General features: G+C 37.8%; 2 protein-coding genes across 3 annotated transcripts in view; one reads left to right on the top strand and one right to left on the bottom strand.

The window, feature by feature from the left end:
- The window catches only part of SLC25A12 (solute carrier family 25 member 12), a 204,614-nt gene that overhangs the window by 164,672 nt on the left and 22,383 nt on the right, over positions 1–17,559 (bottom strand). The window lies entirely within an intron of this gene.
- Positions 1–17,559, top strand: part of HAT1 (histone acetyltransferase 1) — a 66,950-nt gene that overhangs the window by 39,801 nt on the left and 9,590 nt on the right. For both annotated transcript variants that reach the window (XM_077883681.1, XM_077883682.1), the window contains 2 exons: positions 11,537–11,688; positions 14,701–14,817. In XM_077883681.1, coding sequence (XP_077739807.1) covers positions 11,537–11,688; positions 14,701–14,817 — 269 coding nt within the window. The remainder of the gene's footprint in view (positions 1–11,536; positions 11,689–14,700; positions 14,818–17,559) is intronic.

Here is a 17,559-nt window from a genome sequence, read left to right as displayed (position 1 = left end):
TTGATTACGAATTAGCTGAGAAATAATATGAATAGGATGCTTAGGAGAAGGAGCGAGACTCTCCTCTTTAAAGTCATCATTAGATGGAGTTAGAGATGATAGTATGTAAACTTGTGAGCTGCCACAAAACAAAGTGCCCCAAGGAACATTTGTGTTGTCATTTTTTTCTTTCTCCTGAGTAACACTGTTTCAAGTTTGTTAACTCAGAAAGTTGCTGATTAAACTGAAAGTCACTTTTTTTCCATGAAAAATATTATACCAGATATTCACATCCAAATTAGATACTGCATTTTATTAATTCATAACAGTTTGAGTACATTTTTGTTTTTAAAACTGCAATACTTAACACACACTAAAATTTGCTTGAAAAATGCTGTTTTGGGGATCCCTGGGTGGCACAGCGGTTTGGCGCCTGCCTTTGGCCCAGGGTGCGATCCTGGAGACCCAGGATCGAATCCCACATCAGGCTCCCGGTGCATGGAGCCTGCTTCTCCCTCTGCCTATGTCTCTGCCTCTCTCTCCCTCTCTCTCTGTATGACTATCATAAATAAATTAAAAAAAAAAAAATTAAAAAAAAAAAAAAAGAAAAATGCTGTTTTGGAATATTGTTTTCCCACTTTGTTTAAAGACACCAAAAAAGTACTGGTTGGGAGATAAGTAATTGCTTAAGTTGGTTTATATCAAAAGTTACAAATTGTTTAAGTGACACCTTTACTAGCTTAAATGAAAAATTACAGAAACATAATAAAAAATGATACTTATTTTTAACTAAGCTAGAAATTGTTTAGCTTCTGTTTACTTTATAGAGCTTGGACTTGGTGCTACACGAAGGGACTTTTTTGGTGATTTTAATCTGGAGTCTTAGAGTTCACATAAGTAGTCTTTGTCTTCTCTAGTGGGTAATGTGCCAGCAGGAGTTGTTTCTGTGAAGCCTCTTAACCATTTTCTTCTGTCTACTCTTAACCAATAAAGTCCTTGATACTTAGCACCAATTAGCAGATAAAGAATTTTATTTCTTAAATCTCAGTGAAGAGTCATCAATAGTGGTAGCCTTTATTCACTGCAAACTGAAGTCTCCAAAGAGAAAAGGCTAAACATGCTAAAGGACTTCTGAATTTGAAAACTAGATATCAGCTTTTATTTTGAATGTTAACATTTCTCAACATTACAAATTACTAAAAATGCCTTATCAGCTGTTTTCATGAAAATAATTCTTTTAGATTTCCATATCCAGTCTTTTTTAACAAAGAAAATAACAGAATTTTCCACTTTTTGCCTGTTTCTCCATTATTTTGTGTATATATTTTTCACTTTGTGGATCTTTAGGAGGCTCTGGATCTCCCTTTGCAATCCTGAATATTTTTCATATTGAGATGGCCTTTGCGTACTTAACAGACAGCCAGATACAGTAATAATTAAAAGGTAACATTGATGGTCCTATGTTACAGGATAGATAAGTGTTTGTAATATAATTGTCTCCCGCTTTCTTTTTTTAGCACTTAATTTTAAAGTAAAATACTGGAAGACATTTTTTTATATCATGTACATCTTGCTGAATAGGATGTCACTATCTTAAGATATAAAGCATTTGAATATATCTCAGTTGTAAGACCTTATGAAAATTGAATCAGTGATTTGTTTCCTCTAGAAGTATGAAGAGAATTGCATTTGGCAGTAGAAATTGATCTTAAGCTGGAATATATACCAATATTACTAATCTATTAGTAGTGTATTAAGTGTATTAAGTAGTGTATTAAGAGCTATTTATAACTGTCCTTTAAAGGTCTCTTACAAAAAAAAGTCTCTTATAGTATTAGAATAGAATATTTTAAAATATAAGTTTTTATACTTAGGTGGTTTGTGCTATCTCATTTCATATGATTTTTTTTCATATGATTTTTTTTAAAAAGATTTTATTTATTTATTCATGAGAGACACACAGAGAGAGGCAGAAACAAGGCAGAGGGAGAAGCAGGCTCCTCGCAGAGAGCCCGATGTGGGACTTGATCCCAGATCCTGGGATCACGTCCTGAGCCAAAGGCAGACACCCAACTGCTGAGCCACTCAGGAGTCCCTCATATGATTTTTTTATCTCTAATGTAGCACATTAATATAGAGAGGTTTTTTATAAAGCGATAGAGCACTTAAGTTGTTAGATGATGTATTTGAAAAGAATTCAGTTTTTGATTTTGCATGTCACTATAGATTTATACTCAAGTAAATTTCATCTTTTAAATGTATTGCTTATCTTTGCAGCATGGAAACAAAGGAATTGAAAGATGTCACGAAATATTGAGTATCACTATTACAAGATCATTTTCAGTCTACTTTTGGTTAAAGTGCCTTAAAGACTGAAATGGTGACTTGGCCCTTTAGATTGTCATTCTATAACAGCTTATGTAAAGCTAAATGGAAATTTTTTGCGTCTTTTTTTTTTTTTTTTTTAAGATACTTGACTGAGCACAAACAAGAGGGAGCAGCAGGCAGAGGGAGAGGGAGCCCAATACGGGGCTCAGTCCCAGGACCCTGGGATCATGACCTGAGTTAAAGGCAGATACCCAACTGACTGAGCCACCCAGGCGCCCCATACTTTTTGATTTATGTGAAAATTTCTGATAGGGATGTGGCATGAGATTTTAGATTTTTCTCAACTCTGATTCTTTATTCTAGGATATGTTTTTTTCCTGATCTTCTGGGGTCATATAAGTTACCTAAGCTATCACTCATACTAAATTTAATTTCATATTGATACTAGCACCCTCAGCAGGAGCCAGTGTCAATAAGAATACTTTAACAGTAATTGACAATTTGCTGGAGGCTCTGTGTCAACTAGCTTGGAATGAAAAATGGAGAGAGAATCCAGTCTTTGAGAGGTCCCCATGCTTTCCTGACTTTTTACATCCAAAAACAGTTCTTTTTTCTAAATCAGTTTAGAAGAAGGAGACTTGGAAAAATTGACATTGAATAAGCTTGAGCTTCGTCTGTGAGTACTTTAAAAATTTTTTTTAAAGAGTTGCTTCCTGGGGATCCCTGGGTAGCTCAGCGGTTTAGCGCCTGCCTTTGGCCCAGGGCGCGATCCTGGGGTCCCGGGATCGAGTTCCGCGTCGGGCTCCTGGCATGGAGCCTGCTTCTCCCTCCTCCTCTGTCTCTGCCTCTCTCTCTCTCTCTGTGTCTATCATAAATAAATAAATAAATCTTAAAAAAAAAAAAAGAGTTGCTTCCTTGAGAATTTGTCACTTAGTAGAGGTTTAAAGTAACTTTATTGAGGTATGATTTCCATACCATGAAATTCACCAATTATTTGTGTAAGTGTACTGTTCAGTGAGTTTTAGTGTGTCTGCCTCGTTTTGCAGCCATTACCACAGTCCTATTTTGGAATATTTCTACCACAGTAAAGAGATCCCATATGTCCATTTGTAGTCAGTCATTATTCCCAGTCTCTTACATTGAGGTCTGTGATTCATTTCGAGTTAATTTTTGTGTGTAAGTTTCTAAATTCATCTTTTTACATATGGCTATCCAGTTGACCCAGTACTATTTGTTAAAAACAATGTTTTTCTCCTATTGAATTGCCTTGGTACCTCTGTTGAAAATCAGCTGACCATAAATGTAAAGATGTATTTATAGACTCTAATGATCTGATATGTCTTTCCTTATGCCAGTATCATACTGTCTTATTACTATAGCTTTATGTCGAGGTGTGTGTGTGTGTGTGTGTGTGTGTGTTTTAAGTGATAGTGTGAAGTTTAACATGCCAAATACATACACTGAACTTATGGAGTGTGGTTTGCCTGAATGCTGCTGAGTAAACAGAAGTTTCTTGAAATGATAGATGAGTAGGGTGAAAACTGGATCCTGGCTCTGCCCAGGTAGCTGGGAATGGGGTAGGGAAAGGCAGAGAGGGAAGGCTTCAGTTAGAGGGAGCCATGATCCTCAGGGACTTAAAATATAATCTCTCTCTGAGTGAGCTTCCAGGAAATAGTCTGGGTCTGGTTGTTGCAAACTCATCAATGGCTGACCCTGGCACAACTGCCCCTTGAGGCACAATCTACCTGACAAATGAAAACTTACCCCACCTCCTGTATTACTCCCTCTGCCCCCCAACAGAGGTACTAAATTCTGAAAACAAGACCATTCCATTGATTACATAGGAAATACAGTCCTCATCTTTTCATTGCAAAGATAGCAGCTGTTCCTTCCCCAGCCCCCCAGTTTCCTTCCTCCTAAGTGATTTATTAATCATTTATTGATCATGTAGAGGAGACAAAGATGATGTAGAGAAGACCACAGGCCACATCGGGGCTTCTGGCTCTGAGGGGCTGTGTCAATGGTGCCAGGGCAGAGAGTGGGCAAGACACAGCAAAGGTCATGGCAGTAGGGCCTAGTTCCTCCCACAGGCCATGCTTACTTATTTAGAGTAAGTGATTGCATTCATTTTCCTGATAAAGTTACATAATTTTTATTTATTTTTATTGTTTATTTTTTTAAAGATTTTATTTATTTATTTATTCATGGGAGACACACACAGAGAGAGAGGCAGAGACACAGGCAGAGGGAGAAGCAGGCTTCATGCAGGGAGCCCAATGTGGGACCCGATCCCGGGTCTCCAGGATCAGGCCCTGGGCTGAAGGCGGCGCTAAACCACTGAGCCACTGGGGCTGCCCAAGTTACATAATTTTTTAAAAGATTTATTTATTTATTCATGAGAGACAGAGAGAGAGAGGCAGAGACATAGGTAAAGGGAGAAGCAGGCTCCTTGCAGAGAGCCCAATGTGGGACTGGATCCCAGGTTCTGAGATCATGCCCTGAGCCGAAGGCAGACACTCAACCACTGAGCCACCCAGGCATCCGAAGTTGCATCATCTTTTGCTTTCCTTGCTTCTTCTCTCTTCCTGGTGACCTCCTGCATTTCTTTCTGTTCTTTATGGTTGATCTCCAGGCAGGTGAGGTCAACCTTGGCCTGTTCTGTCTTCCCACTAAATGCATTTTAATAGTGCTCTTTTGCTTTCTCATTGTCTTTATCTTTCTTAAAAGCTCCTTTGGCTTTTCCAGATCTATTTGTGTAACCTTCCTGATTGTCTGTGCCACCCTGTATGGTTCTTGATGTTGATGAGCCTTTTCACACTTTTGCTGGTGATCATCATAATCCTCTCTCTGTTCTGAGGCTAGAAATTTCTCCTTTTTGGAGTCATCTACAGCCTTATCAGCTTCTTTCCCTGCTTCTCCTCTTCCCTGGGCTTTTGCTTTCCAGTCTAGAGCTGTGTATTATTTTCCTTGGGGCTAATGTACAGCCAGGTAGGCCTTTGTGGCCTCCCCAGCTCCCATCATGGTTCTGGTGGCAGGAGTGCCTCAGACTTTCTATTAAGTTTTGAAATCGGAAAGTCTTCCAGTCATGTTCTTTTTCTTTTTTTAAAGATTTATTTATTTATTCACAATAGACAGAGAGAGAGAGAGAGAGGCAGAGACACAGGAGGAGGGAGAAGCAGGCTCCATGCCGGGAGCCCAATGTGGGACTCGATCCCAGGACTCCAGGATCGTGCCCTGGGCCAAAGGCAGGCGCTAAACCGCTGAGCCACCCAGGGATCCCTCATGTTCTTTTTCAAAATTGTTTTGGTTAAACAAGATCTCTTGTGTTTTCATAAAACTTACTATTTCTGTTTTCTACTTATTTGATTCCCACTTTGGTTTTTATTATTTTATTCCTATTTCTTTGTGTTCAATTTGCTCTCATTCTAATGAAGACTGAAATTCAGGTTTCTGATTTGATTTCATGTTCTCCTTTTCTAACTTTTAGATTTTTAAATATATAAATACATATTAATGTATAACATGTATGTATGTGAATATAAGGACTGCCTTAACTGATCATATACTTTTCATAAATATGCTTTCATTCAGTTCAAAATATCTTTTAATTTCTTTTTTATTTTTTAAAGGTTTTATTTATTTATTCATAAGACTTAGACACAGAAAGAGAGGCAGAGACATGGGCAGAGGGAGAAGCAGGCTCCCTGCAGGGAACCTGATGCAGGGACTCAATCCCCAGGACCCCGGGATCACTCCCTGAGCCAAAGGCAGATGCTCAATGACTGAGCCACCCAGGCGTCCCATTAAAGAAATCTGTATACCCAGTGTGGTGCTCAAACTCAAAACCCCCAGATCAAGAGTCACAGGCTCTACCTACTGAGCCAGTCAGGTCCCCTGGTTCAAAACCTCTTCTAAATTGGATTTTGATCGATGAGTGTTATTTAATTTCCAAATACTGTGGATTCCCAAATTTCCTTCTCTTGATATCTAATTCTGTTGTTGTCAGAGAACGTACTTTGTATGCCTTTAGTTCTTTTTCATTTATTGAGTTTTATTATTTACCATAGGTGTCCATAAACTTTTTCTCTAAAGGGCTAAGGATTAAGTATTTTTTTGCTTTGTAAGCCATGTGTGTTCTCTGTTGCCATGCCAGATTTGGCCCACGGGCTATCATTTACTAATTTTATGCCCAACATATGATCTGTGCTGGAGAATGTTCCATGTGTGCTTGAAAATAATGTGTATTCTGCTGTTGCTAGGTGAGATGTTACCAAACTACAAGCTAGGTTAAGTTAGTTGATAGAACTGTTCAAGTCTTCTCTATTTGCTAATTTTTGTCTGTTCTATCCATTATTGAGTAGTATTGAAATTCCAGCTGGTTTTGTTTGTCTATTTCTCCCCCTCAATTTATCAGCTTTTATTTAATTTATTTTGGGCCTCTGTTGTTAGTTGTGTAGGTCTTTGTAATTGTAACATATTCTTCATGAATTAACTTGTCATTATAAAATGTGCCTTTTTATCTCTTGTAATTTTTTTTTTGCCTTGAACATTTTTTCCCCAATTGTTTTTTATTGTGGTAATGCTTATACTCATTCTTTGACTTTCAACTTTTGTTTGTTTGTTTTTAAGATTTTATTTATTCATGAGAGACAGAGAGAGGCAGAGACATAGGCAGAGGGAGAAGCGGGCTCCTTACAGGGAACCCAATGCAGGACTCGATCCCAGGACCCTAGGATCACGCCCTGAGCCAAAGGCAAATGCTCATCTGCTGAGCCACCCAGGTGCCCCGACTTTCAGCTTTTGAATCTAAGATGTTTCTGTTGTAGACAGCATATAGTCAGATTTTTTTTTTATCTAGTCTGACAATCTCTGCTTTTTGATTGGAATATTTAATATATTTAGATTTAAGGTAATTATCGCTGTGGTTGGAATCATGCCTCCCATTTTGCTGTTTTCTATATGTTGCTTTTTGTTGTTCTTTTGTTTCTCCTTTGATGCCTTCTTTTGTGTTAAATACATTGATTTTAAGTAGGCTCCATGCTCAGTGTGGAGGGCTTGAACTCCCCACCCTGAGATCAAGAGTCAGATGCTTAACCAACTGAGCCACTCAGGCACCCAATAAATAGATATATTTTAAATGAACAATTTTAATTCTTTTTTTGTTTTTTCCTTTTTTTCAAGGTATTCTTATTGGTTGCTCTGCGGATTACAATATGCATCTTAATTTATCATAACTTACCTCAGATTAATATTCAATTCCAGTAAAAGAAATTCTTTCATTATAATTATTCTTCCTCCCCTCTTTGTTCTATTGTCATATATATATTACATTTTTATATGTTAGGTACCAAACACTGGTTTTATAATTATTTTTTTAATCAGTTGAAAGGAGAAAAGAGAAAAATTTATACCAGCTTTTACATGTATCTTCAGTTAATTATCAATGTTCTTCATATAGATTTGAGGTATCATGTTCTTTTAAACTGAAGAACTTCTTTAGTATTTCTTGTAAGACAGGTCTTCTAGCAACACATTTCTTCGATCTTTATTTTTCTAAGAATGTCTTTATTTTACCTTCATTCTGAAGGATAATTTTGCTGGATATAGAATTCTTGATTAACAGTTACTACCCGTCCCCCTCCCCCCCTACCCCCACCCCACACTTTGAATATATCACCCTACTGACTTCTGGCCATCTGTGGTTTCTGATGAGTTGTCTTCCTCTTTTTTTTTTTTTTTTTTTTAAGATTTAATTTATTTATTTGTGAGAGACACAGAGAGAGAGCAGAGACACAGGCAGAGGGAGAAGCAGGCTCCATGCCAGGAGCCCGACGTGGGACTCGATCCTGGGTCTCCAGGATCAGGCCCTGGGCTGAAGGTGGCGCTAAACCGCTGAGCCACCCGGGCTGTCCAGTTGTTTGCCCCTTGCTGCTTTCAGGATTTTATTTGTCTCTGGCTTTTGACAGGGTCTGTACTTCAGATATTTGTTCCCTGTTGATTTCATCGTCTGTGTACATTCCTAATAAACCATAATTTCATACCAAACTGATAAAGTGACAGGATTTCACTTTAAAGCTATAGTCATATACTATTTACTTAATAATTACTTGCAAATGATGTTAATGCCACAAGGAAGCATTAAGAAGGTATTCAGTACATATGGATCGAATGAATGGAGGATTGGATAATGACTCAATCATAAAACATTTCCCCTGCCTAGACGTTTTTTTAGTAAATGTCTTTATTGAGATATAATTAATTTCATACAATTCACTTACTTAAATTGTACAATTTTTGAAATCTTTACAATGCAGCCATTATCATAATCTAATTTTGGAATATTCTGTTCTCCCAAAATAGAAACCCAGTACTCATTAGCAATCACTCCTTTCCTCTTCTACCCCCACAACCTATACCCCTCCAGCTCTAGGCAACCACTACTCTACTTTTAGTCTATAAATTTGCCTATTCTGGACATTGAAGTCATACAATATATAATGCTTCTTTTATTTGGCATGTTTTCAAGGTTCATCCTTCTTATAATGTATATTACTAGTACTTTATTTCTTTTTATCGCCAAAGAATATTCCCATAGTATGGATAATACCAAATTTTATTTATCCATTTATCAATTCATGGACATTTGGGTAGTTTCTACTTTTTTGGTTCTTAGGAATAGTGCTACAGTGAATATTTGTGTACAAGTGTTTGTGTGGACCTATGTTTCATATATCTTGGGTACATACCTAGAAGTAGAAATGATGGAAAATCTGGTAACTATGTTTCACCTTTTGAGGAACCACCAGACTATTTTCCAGAGTGGCTGTACCAATTTTACATATCCACCAGTAGTATGGAGGTTTCATTTTCTCCACGCCCTCATCAATATTTGTTACTGTCTTTGTTATTCTAGTCATTCCTAGTGAACATGGAATGGTGTTTCATTGTGGTTTTGATTTGCATTGTTTTTGTGGCTAATGATGTTGAGCATCTTCTCATGTGCATATTGTCCCTTTGTATATCTTCTTGAGAATAGTCTGTTTAGATCCTTTGCTTGTTTTTAATTGCGTTCTCTTTTTCTTACTGGATTGTAAAGCTTTTTATGCACAAAGTCTGGATATATTTATCTTTATCATTTATATGACTTGCAAATGTTTGCTCCCATTCTATAACTTGTCTTTTCATTTTCTTAATGGTATCATTTGAGCATAAAAGTTTTAAAATTTTTTAAAGTTTTAAATTTTGACATATCCAGTTTATCTATTTTTTTTTCTTTTGTTACTTGTGCTTTTGGCTCTGTTATCTAAGAAACCATTGCTTGACCAAAGGTCATGAGATTTACTCCTATCTTTTCTTTTAAGAATTTTATAGTTTTAAAAACTTATATTTAGGTCTGTGATCCATTTTGAATTAATTGTTGTGTATGGTGTGAGGAAAGGGGTCCATCGTCATTCTTTTGTTTATGGAAATCCAGTTGTCTAACTACCATTTACTAAAAGACCATTTTTTTCTTCATTGATTTGTCTTGGCACTCTTCTCAAAAATTAATTGACCATAATTGTAGGGGTTTATTTTTAACTCTCAATCCAGTTCCATTGATATACATGTCTGTGCTTATTCCAGTACCATACTGTCTTGATTACTGTAGCTTTGTAGTAATTTTTGAAATCAGGAAATATGAGTCTTCTAACTTTTGTTCTTTTTCAAGATTATTTTGGCTATTCTGGGTTACTTCCATATCTGTGTGAATTTTAGGAAAAACTTAATTTCTGAAACAAAAAAGGCCAGCTGGGGTTTTTATAGGAATTACATTGAATGATTTGTAGAATATTGGTATTGTAAACAGTATTGTCTTATGATCCATGAACTAGCTCAGAATTTAGCATTCTTTCAAGCCTTCTACTGATCATAAAGCAAGAGCTCAGAGAAGTGAGGTGACTTGCTCATAGTCCTACATCTGTGAATGATAGAACTGAGACTCAAACTGATTTTCTTTGTGTAGTCTTCTTTCTCTCCATCATGTTTTGATGTTTTCCTTGTCCACTACATAGTCTAATGTAAGAGAGGAACATAAAGGAAGATCCATGCGATTCAGATCCATTAAAGAAAGGATCAAAATCATATTGTCATTTTATTCTTTGAAAAAAAAAAATTGGGGCAGCCTGAGTGGCTCAGCGGTTTAGCGTTGCCTTCAGCTCAGGGCATTATCTTGGAGACCCCGGATCAAGTCCCGCGTCGGGCTCCCTGTGTGGGGCCTGCTTCTGCCTCTGCCTGTGTCTCTGCCTCTCTCTCTCTCTCTCTCTTTCTCTCATGAATAAATAAATAAAATCTTAAATAAATAAAATTTTTAAAAAATTTGTAGGGCAGCCTCGGTGGCTCAGCAGTTGAGTGCCACCTTCGGCCCAGGGCGTGATCCTGGATTCCCCGGATCGAGTCCCACATCAGGCTCCCTGCATGGAGCCTACTTCTCCCTCTGCTTGTGTCTCTGCCTCTCTCTCTCTCTCTCTCTCTCTCTCTCTCTCTCTGTCTCTCATGAATAAATAAGTAAAATCTTAAAAACAAGAACCTTTGCTTTCACAATTTTTTTAAATTATATGCTTCTAAATTCTTTTTTTAAAGATTTTTTTTTTTATTCATGAGAGACACAGGGGTGGGGGAGAGACACAGGCAGAGGGAGAAGCAGGCTCCATGCAGGGAGCCTGACGTGGGACTCGATCCTGGGTCTCCAGGATCACGCCCTAGGCTGAAGGCGGCACTCAGCCGCTGAGCCACCCAGGGATCCCAAAGAGCTTTGTTTTAATTAGGTAAAAGAAGTATAGCAGACTATAAAGATTATTGGATTAAAGTAAGGGAGTTATAAATTGAGCTTTAGAAGGCTTAGCTATCGGAGAATAGTAATGGATTACGCAAACTTTAATCTTTCATTTATACAGTTGCTTTAATTGTAAATAAAACTGAGATGCACACGGTAGATCACACCTGTCAAAAAGTTTACATTTGAAAGTGGCTCTAATTTCACAAATGCTGTAGGTCTTTTCAAAAGGATTGCACCTACAATTTATTTTGGCAAAGATGCTGTTGTTTGATTGATAAGGAATAACTTCTCATTATAACTTTTGCCTTATATAATTCTTTTAAGAATATTTGTTTTCCTAGCCTAGGATTTTTTTGAGATTGCAAATGATGAATTATGTTGGATAAGGGAAATGTTATTCTGCCTTTTCTTCAGCGGAAGATCCATCCAAAAGCTATGTGAAATTAAGAGACTTTGTGCTTGTGAAGCTTTGTCAAGATTTGCCTTGTTTTTCCCGGGAAAAGTTGATGCAAGGATTCAGTGAAGCCATGGCAATAGAGGCACAACAGAAGTTCAAAATAAATAAGGTATTTTTATTCTATAGAAGGAAAATGTTACAGTTTTGAAGTTTTCTTTCTCTCTCTCTCTTTTTTTAAGTACATAACTTAAACATTGCAAGTACATTAAGAATACATGTGTGGGAAGTGGCAGTGGTTGAGAGTACAGGCTCTGAAGGCAAGTTGCCTGCCTGGGTTAAGATCTGGTTACGCTCTGTGACTTAACGGCAATTTAATTTCCTCATTAATAGAATGGGAAGATAGTTGATTTTATGGCTATATTAAGTGTAACAAGAAGAATAGAATGGAAGGTATCATCTTATTTTTGCTTTTTAAGAAAATGTTTGCTATGGCAAAATAGTTAATTCATGTGAAGTATATATATATTTCTATATATTTGAATTTTAAAGTAGTAAATATCCTAAAATAGGTACAGAAAAAATATTCTGGCAGTTCAGAGGAGGGAATTTAGTTTATTATATTTATGTATGTAAGGGAATCAGAGTTTTTCATGGTACGGAGCTGCATTTGATCTAAGTCTTGAAGAATGGATAGGATTTGGATTATGAAAGTATGTGAGGGGCTCCTCGGTAGCTCATTTGGTTGAGCATCTGACTGTTCATTTTGGCTCAGGTCATGATCTTAGGATCCTGGGATCAAGTCTCATGTCAGGGTTGGCACTCAGCTAGAGTCTGCTTGGGTGTCTCTCCCTTTGCCCCTCCCCCCAGTTGCACGTGGGTGTGCTTTCAAAAGAAAAGAAAAAAAGAAAGAAAAGAATATGAGATGAATAATAAGGACTGGTTTATGATGCTGTTAACCTCTCCTCCCTTGCTTCTAAGGTACCACAGTTCCTGATTTTTTCATTTAGCACTGTGGTCATCTTTTTAGAGATGCTTTTACTCTTCTGTATGTTCCCTAAAGATGATTCTTCCCCAAAGTTCTTTATCCAGTCTTTATTTTACTTATTCTACCTGGGTGATCTCATTTAATTCTTCAATGTAGATTTTCCTCCTGTATTCCCAACACTGTATATCAAGTGTCCTGGGGCACCTGTGTGGCTCAGTCAGTTGGGTGTCCGACTCTTGATTTCGGCTCAGGTCATGATCTCAGGGTTGTGTGATTGAGCCCCTCATCAGGCTCCCTGTGGGAAGTCTACTTAAGATTCTCTCTCTTTCCCTCTTCCTCTGCCCCTCCCTCCCATGCTCCAGAGCATGCTCTCTCTTCCCCTCTCTCTCTCAAAATAAATGAATCTTTTTTAAAAAAAAGGTTCCTGGCGCTAACCTTCACCAACTTAATTTTTTTTTTAAATATTTATTTTATTCATTAGAGACAGAGAGGCAGAGGCATAGGCAGAGGGAGAAGCAGGCTCCTCACAGGGAGCCTGATGCGGGACTCGATCCCAGGACCTGGGGATCATGCCCTGAGCCAAAGGCAGACGCTGAACCTCCAGAGCCACCCAGGTGTCCCACAACAGTTTAATTTGAACTGAAACTTTGCATCTTCTCCTTTACACTTTAATGGCTTCCTGGTTTTAAGATAAATACATGGTTTAGAAATATTCGGTATGTTTAGACTGTATTAAACTTTTAGAGAATGTATTTAGCAGCTAGGCTTTTAAAAGAAAGAGTAGGAACACATTTTTCAAAATTATGCTTTTTTTCTTAAAGGAATTAAAATTTAGTATGGCACACCAAACCCGTCATAATTTGGACCCTGTCAACCTTGGTAGACTCAACTTTCTACCACTTTCCTTCTTGCTCTGGCATTACTAAACCTCTTGTTATTTCCCAACTGTGCTATATCTTTCTTCTTGTTATATCGCTTTATGTTACCTATGCTCTTTGCCTGTGATACCCCCTTCTCTTGTTCCTCCATCTTTGTCTTGCCAGATATAACTCCTCTTTTCAGGCTCAGTTGAGGTCCCTTCTGGAAAAGTTCAAACATCATTTTCCCATCTACCTTATACCTGATCTCCCTCTACCCCCAATAAATATATCAGTGAAACAACATAAACAGAAAAACTATGGGCTTTTCTTTTGGCTTCAGTGATACCAAAATTTCTTGTTTTTCCTACTACTACTTTGTTTTTCTCTGCCCTTTAACTGTCACTGTACTACAGGGTTCTGAACTCTCCTCTTGTTTTCACTATTTATGGCTTTCCTAATCAATATTGCAGTTTTAACTCTAGACTATATACCGATATTGCTTAAATCCTCACTCTAAGACTAGAATTTTCTTCAGATTTATATGTTCTGTTGCTTCCTAAATCTCTCCTAGGCTGTGAAAACTCACTGTCATTCCATACCTTCCTCCACACCCAAATCCTTCCTCTTCTGTATTCCTAGAATCCTTGTTCCTTTAGTATTCTTACTGGTTCTTAGTTCATGCCTTCGTCATTTTTACCTTATTTAATAGCATAGCTTCCTAATTGGTTTCCCAGCCCCCCCCTTTTTTTTTGCTACCATTTCTATGTAGCTAAGAGAATGCTTTTCGTAAAACTCGTATTTGTGCACTTTGTTCACAACCCCATTTAAAATCTGTTACCTAGGAGCACTTTGGTGGCTGAGTTAGTTAGGCATATGACTCTTAGTTTCTACTCTGTTCTCACTTTACTTCTATGCACTAATTTTCATTTTGTGCTCCAGCAGTGTCAGGCTGCCTCAGTCTTGCATGACTGTGCTGTGCACACTTGTATACACACACAGTGCTCACCCCTCTTTCTAGACTGTCATGGTCCCTTCCCTTTAACGTTTAGCTCAGGTTTTCTTTCCCCAGGAATCCTCTTAACATTTATGCCATTCCCAGGCTGTGCTACCATAATACCCTATATATATTTCCATCATTAGATTGACCATACCTCAATCATTTTTGTTACGAATTAGGCTACTAGCTCCTCAAGGGCAGAGACTATCTTTTATTTTTCATCTGGTACCTAGCACAATTTCTGGCCCGTAGCAGATACTCCATATATCCTGTGTTCTTTTGGGAAAATGTCACTATTTTTAATTAAAAGTGTTCATGTTTTTCTTTTGTTTCATTAAGCAACATGCTAGACGGGTTTATGAAATCCTTCGACTATTGGTAACTGACATGAGTGATGCTGAACAATACAGAAGCTATAGACTGGACATTAAAAGAAGACTAATTAGCCCATATAAGGTAGGACTTTTCAGAGTCTTAAACATTATATTCTTATCACTGTTTAAAAATGGAGAAGAGGGGCCCCTGGCTGGCTCTGTAGAGCGTATGACTTAATCTCAAGGTAAACCATACCAAGTTTTCCTTAAAATAAAATGGAGAAGAAAGTGTAGCAATTGCTGGTGTATGGGACAGTCCAAATCATTTTCCTAAATTAACTTTTACAAAAGTGAAAATATTCTTCCAGTTAGTTATAAGAAGTCTTACTATCATAATTTTCCAGTGTAAGGTATAAATTTGTTTTCATTCACTTAAAAACTAATCCCAAAGATAATCTACCCATGGTTAATTTTTACTTCATTTGTTTGCCATCTTTTAAAAATCTGAATGCTCAGCTTTGTGCAGTGGCAGGATCTTAGCCACTGTGATACTGTGAGGTTTATCCAAGGCATGATTATTGCTAATTGAAAAATCTGAATGCTCAGACTCTTCCTGAATAAATTATCTTGTTAGTTTTTTCTAAGTCTCTGCTTTCCTAGTTATGTAAATTGTGTTTACATTTGTTCCCTTCTTCCTAAATATGGCCTTGGTTGCCTTTTTTTTTTTTTTAAGATTTTATTTATTCATGACAGAGAGGCAGAGACACAGTGAGGGGAGAGGGAGAGAGGCAGAGACACAGGCAGAGGGACAAGCAGGCTCCATGCAGGGAGCCTGACATGGGACTCGATCCTGGGTCTCCAGGATCACACCCCGGGCTGAAGGTGGCGCTAAACTACTGGGCCACTGGGGCTGCCCAACCTTTTTTTTTTTTTTAAGATTTTATTTATTCATTCATGAGAGACACAGAGAAACAGAAACAGAGACACAGGCAGAGAAAGCAGCAGGCTCCATGCAGGGAGCCTGACGTGGGACTCCATCCTGGGCCTCCAGGATCATACCCTGGGCCAAAGGCAGCGCTAAACCGCTGAGCCACCCAGGCTGCCCTTGGTTGCCTTTTTTAACCTATATACTTTACCATAGCTGAAATAGCAGCATAATAGTATTTACTTATTTTTTTAACAGTCTTTCTTCTTACCCTCTACTCCCTACCCGTTTTCTCATCTCTCATATTTTCCTTTAACTCAAAAATTTCCCCGAGTAGATCAGGTTTGTCCTTATCATCATTTGGCCATTATTAAGGTAGATATTGCCCATGACAGCCTGTGTGAATGAGGATTTAATACGATGGTTGCAGCTGTGCAGTAAGCTGAGTGGGGAAAATATTTATTAATTTGTTCAATAAATAATGAGCACCTGACATGTGGTTGCTACATATATACACTCTACCTGTAGGCTTATACAGTGCAATAGCTGGGAATATAAATGACAAATCCCAAAATTTTCTGTCTTATGGATTACCTATAACAGGTTGTAATACATTGTAATGGTCTGTCTTCCCCCAAAGTGTTCAAAGTAGCATTTTAGTCTTTGATATTTACCACTTCAGAAACATCAGAAAATTGGTAAAAATCGTTCTTTCCAAAGGTTTTGAGTTTTAAAGTAATATTAATTTGACAGATAGAAAATTTCTTAATGTTGAAATTGGGGCATATAGAATAGTATAATTAGATGTTATTATGGCAACATTTCAGAGTACAGACGTACCTTGGAAATATTGCAGGTTCAGTTCCAGACCACTGCAATAAAGTGACTATTGCAATAAAGCAAATCAAATGAATTTTTTAGTTTTCCAGTGCATATAAAAGTGATGTTTACACTATACTGTATTCTGCCAAGTTTACAATAGCATTATGTTTAAAAACTTAATACCTGGGACACCTGGGTGGCTCAGTGGTTTGGCGCCTGCGTTTGGCTCAGAGCATGATCCTGGAGTCCCAGGATCAGGTCCCATGTCGGGCTCCCCACAGGGAGCCTGCTTCTCCCTCTGCTTGTGTCTCTGCCTCTCTCTTTCTGTTTGTCTCTCATGAATAAATAAATATTTTTTAAAAAACCTTAATACCTTAATTTAAAAATATTTATTGCTAAAATATACCAACCATTATCTGAGCTTTCAGTGAGTCATAATTTTTTGCATCAAGTATCTCACCTTGATGTGAATGGCTGCTATGATTAGGGTGATGGTTGCTAAAGGTTGGGGTTGGATGTAGCAGTTTCTTAAAATAAGACATCAGTGAAGTTTGTCACATCAGTTGACTCTTCCTTTCTCTATAGCAAGTGATGCTATCTGATACATTTTATCTACAGTAGAACTTTTTTCAAAAATGGGAGTCGTATTCACAAATCCTGCTATTGCTTTATCAACTAAGTTTATGTAATATTCTAAATCCTTTGTTGTCATTTCAACAGTCATCAGGAGTAGTTTCCATCTCAAGAAATCACTTTCTTTATTCATCCATAAGAAGCAACTCATCTGTTCACATTTTATAAGATTGTAACAATTCAGTCACGCCTTCAGTCTCCACTTTCCTTTTTTTTTTTTTTTTTTTTTTTAAAGATTTTATTTATTCATGAGAGAGAGAGAGAGAGGCAGAGACACAGGCAGAGGGAGAAGCAGGCTCCATGCAGGGAGCCTGACACGGGACTTGATCTGCGGTCTCCAGGATCACACCCTGCGCTGAAGGCGGCGCTAACTGCTGGGCCACCAGGGCTGCCTTCAGGCTCTACTTCTAATTCTAGTTCTTTTGCTGTTTTCACCACATCTGTGCTTACTTCCTTCACGGAGGTCTTGAACCCCCATCAGAGTTATCCATGGCGGTTGGAGTC

Source organism: Canis aureus, chromosome 34, assembly GCF_053574225.1.
Source record: "Canis aureus isolate CA01 chromosome 34, VMU_Caureus_v.1.0, whole genome shotgun sequence".
Taxonomy (NCBI): Eukaryota; Metazoa; Chordata; class Mammalia; order Carnivora; family Canidae; genus Canis; species Canis aureus.
Note: the sequence above shows the minus strand (reverse complement) of the source record. Positions and strands in the feature narration are given on the sequence as shown.